Genomic DNA, 9,902 nt, shown 5'->3' with positions numbered 1-9,902 from the left:
GAACGCTGAATTCAGTTCTCTTTCTCTTTCGTCAAAAGGCCCGTCTCGGCAAGTATCCTCATAAACACAGTTGGTTATGTGTGGTCTGGTTTGTTCCCGCCACAGAATTAAAAAATTAAAAAGGTAATTGCGACTTTTTATCTCACAATTCTGACTTTTTTTCTTAGAATTGTGAGATAAAGTCGGAATTGTGAGATAAAGTCGGAATTGCGGGATATAAAGGCAAGGCAAAGCAAGGCAAGTTTTTTTGTATAGCACATTTCATACACAGTGGCAATTCAAAGTGCTTTACACAGAAATTAAGTTAAAATATTCGTAAGTGAATAAAATAAAAATATAAATAGTATAACAGTTATAATAGGAATTAAAAGAAATAAAAAATAAAGATGAAATCCCCTATCTGGGGTGGAAGAAAATGGAGAGTCAGGTTTACTTTAAAAATATTTCAGAATTGCGAGACAAAGTCAGAATTGTGATACAAAGTCGGAATTGCGGGATATAAAGTCAGAATTGCAAGACAAAGTCGGAACTGCGAGACATAAAGTCGGAATTGTGAGATAAAGTTGGAATTGCGAGACTAAGTCGGAATTGCGAGACAAAGTCGGAAATGTGAGATAAAGTCGGAATTGTGAGACAAACTCGGAATTGCGGGATATATAAAGTCAGAATTGCGAGACAAAGTCGGTAGTCGGAATTGCGAGACAAAGTCAGAATTGTGAGATATAAAGTCAGAATTGTGAGATATAAAGTCGGAATTGTGAGATAAAATGGGAATTGCGAGATATAAAGTCAGAATTGTGAGATATAAAGTCAGAATTCTGAGATATAAAGTCGGAATTGCGAGACATAAAGTCAGAATTGTGAGATATAAAGTCGGAATTGAGAGATATAAAGTCGGAATTGAGAGATATAAAGTCGGAATTGCGAGACAAAGTCAGAATTGCGGGATATAAAGTCCGAATTGTGAGATATAAAGTCGGAATTGTGAGATATAAAGTCAGAATTGTGAGACAAAGTTGGAATTGCAAGACATAAAGTCGGAATTGTGAGATAAAGTTGGAATTGCGAGACTAAGTCGGAATTGCGAGACAAAGTCGGAAATGTGAGATAAAGTCGGAATTGTGAGACAAACTCGGAATTGCGGGATATATAAAGTCAGAATTGCGAGACAAAGTCGGTAGTCGGAATTGCGAGACAAAGTCAGAATTGTGAGATATAAAGTCAGAATTGTGAGATATAAAGTCGGAATTGTGAGATAAAATGGGAATTGCGAGATATAAAGTCAGAATTGTGAGATATAAAGTCAGAATTCTGAGATATAAAGTCGGAATTGCGAGACATAAAGTCAGAATTGTGAGATATAAAGTCGGAATTGAGAGATATAAAGTCGGAATTGAGAGATATAAAGTCGGAATTGCGAGACAAAGTCAGAATTGCGGGATATAAAGTCCGAATTGTGAGATATAAAGTCGGAATTGTGAGATATAAAGTCAGAATTGTGAGATATAAAGTCGGAATTGAGAGATATAAAGTCGGAATTGAGAGATATAAAGTCGGAATTGCGAGACAAAGTCAGAATTATGAGATATAAAGTCCGAATTGCGAGACAAAGTCAGAATTATGAGATATAAAGTCCGAATTGCGAGACAAAGTCAGAATTGCGGGATATAAAGTCAGAATTGTGAGATATAAAGTCAGAATTGTGAGGTATAAAGTCAGAATTGTGAGATATAAAGTCGGAATTGTGAGATAAAGTGGGAATTGCGAGATATAAAGTCAGATTTGTGAGATATAAAGTCAGAATTCTGAGATATAAAGTCGGAATTGCGAGACATAAAGTCAGAATTGTGAGATATAAAGTCGGAATTGAGAGATATAAAGTCGGAATTGAGAGATATAAAGTCGGAATTGCGAAACAAAGTCAGAATTATGAGATATAAAGTCCGAATTGCGAGACAAAGTCAGAATTATGAGATATAAAGTCCGAATTGCGAGACAAAGTCAGAATTGCGGGATATAAAGTCAGAATTGTGAGATATAAAGTCGGAATTGTGAGATATAAAGTCAGAATTGTGAGATATAAAGTCGGAATTGTGTGATATAAAGTCGGAATTGAGAGATATAAAGTCGGAATTGCGAGACAAAGTCAGAATTATGAGATATAAAGTCCGAATTGCGAGACAAAGTCAGAATTGCGGGATATAAAGTCAGAATTGTGAGATATAAAGTCAGAATTGTGAGATATAAAGTTGGAATTGTGAGATAAAGTGGGAATTGCGAGATAAAGTCGGAATTGAGAGATGTAAAGTCAAAATTGTGAGATATGAAGTCAGAATTGTGAGAGACAAAGTCGGAATTACGAGACAAAGTCAGAATTGCGGGATATAAAGTCAGAATTGTGAGATAAAAAGTCGCAATTACCTTTTTAATTTTTTATTCTGTGGCGGGAACAAGCTTCCATAGTTATGTGTTGTAAACAATTGAAGAAAACACATGCGTGCAATTTATATTAGACCTGTGCGTTCATCTTAAAGGGACAGCAGCATAATGTACCCGCAGCTGTTTGTGTCATCAATGGTGATCAAACAACAAAAGAGAAAGAGAAAAGGCCTTCTATAGCTAAAGATAAATTATATTAATGAATTAATGATTTATATTTAATTTACACAGTGAAGACTGTTACATTTGATTATTCAATTTCTGCACCGGAATACTGTTAGATTTACCTGAAAAACATAAAGCACTGCTTATTTCAATTGTATCTTTCTTCTATTGCATTTATCTGTTCTTGTAATGTGTTTATTATTTTCTATGCAGATTCACTCCCCAACAAAATCAGCCCAATTATTCTAGAATGATCAACTATTTTCAAATAGAGCTATTCCAATCACATGGTGAAATCGCAATATAAAATCACAGAAAAACTAAGTATCACAATGCAAGTTTTTTCCAATATCGTGCAGCCCTACTAAAGAGTAGCAGTAATACTTGGCATCATCACATTACATTTTGAGTTGTGCATTAGATTGAATCATTACAAAGAGAAGTATACAAACAAGAAAATTCCAATTGCACACACTAACAAGAGGCCGAGGTTGAGGACCAATTTGGTTTTTGGAGGTTCTTTGAGCATCTCACTTACACTCCTGTTCTCATCTCCAAAAGGTGAATCCGCTTCCTCTGATTTTCCACTATAACCACAGAACCACTCCAAGCATTTCACACATCGTCTCTTAACTCTGCCTGCATGTTTGTGGGTGTGTTGAGACTCCAAGTTGCCATTTTGTAGTATTTCAGGACCAACCTGAGATGAGGGTTTAGGTTCCACTTCATCCAATGTCTTCTCTTTTTTTGTTTCCACCGAAAGCTGAGGAAGTTTGCCATCGACTCCCTTTGCTTCTGCGGATTGATTCCTGTTGCGTAGTCCCCACCAAGTAGTCGTTGCAATTTGTTCCTTGCTTGGCGGATTTGTGCAAAGACTGACGGCTACCGTCACGAGCCCTGAAACCCAAAACAACACAGCCGCCACATACATGAAATGGATATCTTTGATGAAGGACGGACGGTCATCGATTGTGTCACAGTCCGGCTCTCTATAGACAAAGGCGAGAATCAGCCTTATGGCTCCAAGCAAGAAGCCCACAATGCCACCCCAGAATGCACCGGTCTCATTGCAGCGTTTCCAAAGGACACCAAGCAGGAACAGTGCGGCAATGGGCGGCGTAAGGTAATCCGACACCTCCTGTATGTAGAGGAACATCTGACCACCTTGCAACTCAATGACGAATGGGACCCAAGCGATGCTAATGGCCACTATGAAGATCACAAACAAGCGTCCCACCAACATGAGCTCTTTGGAGGAAGCTTGGCGGCGTAGCATTTTATAGATATCAAGGGTAAAGATAGTACTGGCGCTGTTAAAGATTGAGTCTAGGTCGCTCATGAGGGCGGCGAGCATCACGGCCATCATCAAGCCTCGCAATCCTACAGGCATAACGTTCATGACGAGGCGAGGATAGGCGGTGTTGGTGCAACCTGCTTTGCTGTTGCACACTTGCATGCAGTGCTCTGGACCAATGCAAGCAAGCTCGTCAGCAAAGAGGACACGCGAGATCATCCCTGGAATCACGATGATAAACATTGGGAGGACTTTTAAAGCGCCGGCCATTAGGGTTGACCCTTTGGCGTGGGCAATATTCCGGGCTGCCAGGACTCTCTGGACTATGACCTGATCTGCGCACCAGTACCAGATCGAGGCTGGAGTCTGGCCCAGAAGAAAAGCAGGCCACGGCAAGTCTTTGTCCAACGGACCTCTCAAGATCTTGAACGAATTTGGTTTGGGATGCACATGGCAGGAATTCGAGTAGGTGACGTTACTCTCCAACACAATGGCAGTGACGTTGGGAAAGGCGTTCATGTACCTGGTGCGCAAACCCTCAAGACCTCCTACTTTAACTAAACTAATAGACATCAGGCACAAAGCGCCCGATATCATGAGGAACGCCTGCAGAGTGTCCGTGTAGATGACCGCCGCTAGGCCGCCAGTGACTGTGAGAAGGGCGGTCATGGTGATAAGCAGGATTATAGACACATACAAGTTCCAACCCAGGGATTCCTGGATGAAGAGCGCTCCCGAATACAGATCCACGGAGAGCTTGGTGAAAATGTAGAGGAGCAGAGTTAGGCACGCGAAGAAAACCTTTAGCCGATTGCCTCCGAATCTTTTGGAGAGGTACTCCGGCATGGTGTACACACCTGAGTGGATGTAAACCGGTATGAAGACCCAGCCCAGGAGCTGCAGCAGCAGAATCGCATTGAACTCCCAAGCGGCAACGGCGAAACCACTTGCTGCACCCGAGCCAGCGAGGCCAATGAAGTGCTCGCTGCCGATGTTACTGACGAACAGTGATGCGCCGATCATCATCCAGTTCATGGAACGTCCAGCCAGGAAGTATCCGCTCACGGTAGCTCGATTTGCCCTCCACATTGCAAAAAAGCCAAACCCCAGGACAAGAACGAAGTACATGGCAACGACAACGATATCCGCTGCTTCCATTGTTGATGCCATTTTTGATTTGTTGATGGATCAGGACACGCAATTTGGTGGGCCACATATAGCAAAGATTCTGAAAGAGAGACAAAAAAATAGACATTAACCCCATTTAAATCTGGCAAAATGGACATTTAGTAGGGCCCTATAAAATCCGTTTTACTTTTTCCCAAATTCCGTTCAAATTTTTGCTAATTCCATTTTTTATTTTTGTGAATTCAGATTTTTTACCCTTAACTGTTATTTTAGTTGTAAAAAGAGCGCACTTTTAATGTTAATATAATAGAACATAAAACATAAAACATAAAATAGGAATGACCTTACATTTATTGAGGTAACAAACATCACATTTACTCAGTACTTTTCAGGACAAACACTGTTCTCCAAGTACTTCAAGTCACAACAAAATATTAGTGCTGTCAATTGATACATTTTTTTTCTGTAATTAATCATGATTAATTGCAATTAAAAAACATTGGAGTTTTTAATATTTTGATATTGTAATAATTTCATTTTCTCTCCACAAATTAATGAAGAAACAATTTAAAGACAGCATATTTTAAATATGTGTTGTAATGGCATGTTTTTATGAATGAAGGCCAGTATCACTGATACTAATGTCTATATGAAACATTAATGACGTTACATTACAGTATAACTGAAAGCTACCAATTTCAACATTTATAAGGCTTTAAAAAATAACAACTTTTAATTTAATTGAACTTAAAACAATCTTTACACAAACTCATTATAATAAATGTTATATTTACCCATGGCCTTCCCTGTTCTTAACTGCATAAATAATACGTGAAATATAGATTAATCAGTAAAGTTACAATTTTCTCTATTCCCGTTGTTCTGTGATGAACATTAATGACAGACATTATCAGTGCTACTGTCACTTTAAGATCTACCCCTTCAGAACATGATGCGGATCAGACTCGCTGTCCCGCACATCTCATTTTCTCACAAGTTCATTTAAGACATTATTTTCCATACAATACATTAAAGTGCATTAAAAACAAGGCAAAATACAGCAAGTACTCCCCACGAGGGAACTGCTCGGCTCGGTACTGAGGAACGTTTCCGCCGACGAAAGCAGAGCCATGGAGAGCCGCTTCACCATACTTTCATTGTTTTGAAGGGGAGCTGAAATGACGGGAGGGGTTGTGTCGCCCAGATTTGCTTCCCCCGGTCTGCATTTTCCCCAGACATTCGTTCTTCTCCCACACAAAACAGGATTTAATTCCAAATATGAAAAATTCTGGGAAATTCCGCGTTAATATGCAGATTCCGCGATTCCGTGACTGCGGAAATTATAGCGCCCTAATTTAGCAAACATGGTACAGATCAGGAAAGAAAAGTACTTTTTTGGTCGAATGTCTACAGACAGTAGGGGTTTAATGACCCCTTATGTCACGATTCAATACATATCACGATACGATATTATTGCGATAAAGTACACCAAGACATATAGTAAAAGGTTAACAAAAAATGTACTGTTAAAATGTTAAATTTGGTATTAGATTGGGCGTGGAAATGAATCGGCTTGGACTTGGTGCTGGTAACCCAATGCACAGGACACCAGAATAAAAACATTCAGGAAGATGAAAACACAGAATTGTTTTAGATGAATATGCTTTTATATTATATTTAAAATAATGTAGGCCAAGTTTTACTTGTAATAAAAGACATTTGGCATCAGGACCCACAAATATTCCCCCATTGCACACATGATACATATTCACCATTATATAGTAGTTTAAAGGTGAAATATGTAACATTTTTGCAGTAGAATATCCAAAAACCACTAGGCCAGTGTTATATATTTTGTTCAGTTGAGTACTTACAATATCCCAAATGTTTCCAACTATTTGTAAATCGTGAGAAATTGCTCTTTTACCCGAGGAACCGGGACGTGTGAGGGCGTGGCCTGTCAATGACATCATCTGCGCATTCCCGTCGGTTTCTGGTCAGAAACGCTTTTCTCTCACTTCAGTGTGAACAAGTGTCATAGCAGCCGCTGAGAGAATGCGGCTCACTCAGATGTGTGTAATATGATCAACAGAGCTGCGTTACCTCACACTCATGAGCGGAGGAAGTGGCGCCGGCGACTGTGGCATAATAAAAGTCCCGCTGCTTGCGAGGCGTGTGTTGCGTTCATCTCATTAACAATCGCTCCAGCGGTTCCTCAGCTCCACAACGCTCGCTCCTGCTCTGCTTCACTACAGTAACATTAATAATCACATCAACATGATTTCTGCCCGAGTCCTATCCGATTCTTTCCCAAAGGCTGTTGAGGTGAAGACCACATGTCCCAAGATTCTGCGCTCAAACGTGACATCATCAAACTACGCCTTTGTTTTGAATAGGCGACCTCTAGTGGACGGAAAAGTTACATAGTGCACCTTTAATGTAGGAGCTACTGACAATAAAACTCTGTAAACTTGAATTTCTTTCCCCACAATTTTCATTTTGGGTTAACTTTACACAATACAGATTGTCACTATCCACTAGTTGCATTTTTGTAGTGGCAGCAATACATTAGTAAGTACACTCTAAAAAATGCTGGGTTAAAAACAACCCAAGTTGGGTTGAAAATGGACTAACGTATGGTTGTTTTAAGCAAACATTTAACCCAATACAGCCCAATTGCTGGGTTAAAACAACCCATTTACTGGGTTAAAACAACCCAATTGCTTTTGCATTTTTTAGAGTGTAGCAATACTTTTACTTAAGTACAATTTTTTAGGGCTCTTTCCACCACATGTTAAGTCTATTCCTAGACACCCTTAGGGTTGTCATGATTAAAATACAGACATTCAGACTTTGTAAGTGTAACTAATTCTTGTTGGAGCATTTCATTTGTCTGCAGTTCTCTCAGTGGTTGTTGATGTGACACGTCAAGCAGTGTTTTGGAGTATGTGCATTTAAAACTAATTAATCTAAGCTGTGCATAATTATTATGCAACCAGTTCCATAGACTACCATAGGAATATTTGTACTTTTAAACATCCATTAATTCGTCACAACACAGAACGGTTTAACTGGATAACTAAAAAAACGAAATAAAAGGAAAAATAATAATTAAATGGTGGCACTATTTAAACATTTTCCCTTATACGTATGTGTACATTTAAGGTAAAATCGTAAAAAAAGAAAAAAAGTAATATCCTTGTTATTATCATATGTTAATTGTCATCTATCATCATCAAACCAGATGTTTTTTATGTAAAAAAAAGTTTCTTTCAGGTTTGCCATCGTTATGCAAATGCGCAATTTAACGTTGACCCCGTTATACTTGATAAGCGCAACGGTAAACACACACACACACACACACACCTGGAAAAGTAGCTCTTTCAGACAGAAGTTTCGCGTAACAGTTCATGAACAGTCTTAACAGATATCGACATGGTTTTTAAACGTTAAAAACTAATCAATACTTACCCGATGTCTTTAAAAACCAGGGAGGCAGTGAACTTGAACCGGTGTGTTAGGATGAAAGAAACCGTTACCACCTCCACCTACTCCAAGCGCGCGCACATGACGTCCACGAACCCGCGCATCCGTCCTGCGCGTGAACTGATGTGATGAAGATGATGAGGTACAGTGATGGCATCAGAGATAGTCGTATTCTCCAATGTAGGCTACTTTACTAGGGTACTACCATGGATGGCAATTCAATATAAAAATTATATAATAAATAATAAACAAAAATTGATCATGTTGAAGAGCAGGAAAATCCACAGGTACTCGGCATTTTGACAAAAACAAGGAACATTACTGAAATATTTACATTAGATCTATGTGGTACATGTCCAAAACAACTTTTTTGTTAGTGTACAGAGCAGGGGTATTTACTGTATTGTTTATTATCATATCATATCAGGCCCAGTGCCAGGGGTTTTCAAACTTTATGATGCCAAGGACCCCCAAATATGATGAAGCTTTCATGAGGGACTCCCTTCCTAAAATCCATCTATATATTTTTATATGAATGAAAAAACATTTAAACTGTTAGATAAATAGTAAGTGTGACATTATAAATACAACATTATAAATTGGCTATACTTAATGTTGGATGGATATACCTGAAGAACATTTTCAATTAAAAATTATTTGTATGAGCAACTTTCACAATAAATGTAATCAGCTTTACTGCATTAAGAATACTGCCTTACAACCAGTGAGCGAGATTAAGGGCACTATAGTGAGAAAAAAACTCACTAGAAAGATACAAAGCAAACATATACAATTCTGGAAAGTATGTATACAGCAAGAAAGGAGAGAAACATTTAGAAATGATGAAACTGTTTAAATGTTTGGTAGATTTTATCCATTTTTGCAGCATTCATCTCTGAAATCTTCTGGGGACCCCTTAGAACCTTCTGGAGGACCCCTGAGGGTGACCCCTGACCCCAGTTAAAACACCCCTGGGCTAAGCAACGGCTCCACCATAGCAGTGTACAGTGAGAAAAAGTCATCACTTTTACCAATAATTGGAATTTCTACAAATGTTTGTCTATTAATCTGCCTTTACGTTGCTTTAATGCGTTATTTAATGCGGTCATTACATTGCTTGGAGCATAAAAAAACAAATGGATATCTAAAAAATAAAAAAAACGTATGTTATATGTTATATCCTCTGCTCTGACATGAAAAACAATGGGATTTTTTTTTTTCATTCACCAATCATTTTTAATGTTTCAAGCTTTTTAAAAAAAATCTAAACTATGTATAAAGATGATTCTTAATGTTATGAAAGATAACAGAATCATTTGATATACAATTTTACTTTATGCCATATGTGTAAACATGGCCATAAATACCATTCCCATTCTATGCAATGCAT

General features: G+C 38.4%; 1 protein-coding gene across 1 annotated transcript; it reads right to left on the bottom strand.

Moving 5' to 3' along the window:
• Positions 1 to 3,034: 3,034 nt before the first annotated feature.
• Positions 3,035 to 5,068, bottom strand: slc5a3a (solute carrier family 5 member 3a; the record flags this gene model as incomplete). Its single annotated transcript, XM_079813350.1, has 1 exon — positions 3,035 to 5,068. The coding sequence occupies one exon, from the start codon at positions 5,066 to 5,068 to the stop codon at positions 3,035 to 3,037; it is 2,034 nt and encodes a 677-aa protein (XP_079669476.1).
• Positions 5,069 to 9,902: the final 4,834 nt, after the last annotated feature.

The sequence above is a fragment of the Gobio gobio genome (assembly GCF_949357685.1).
Source record: "Gobio gobio genome assembly, chromosome: 3".
In the NCBI taxonomy this organism is placed as follows: Eukaryota; Metazoa; Chordata; class Actinopteri; order Cypriniformes; family Gobionidae; genus Gobio; species Gobio gobio.
This window is presented reverse-complemented; position numbering and strand designations above follow the sequence as displayed.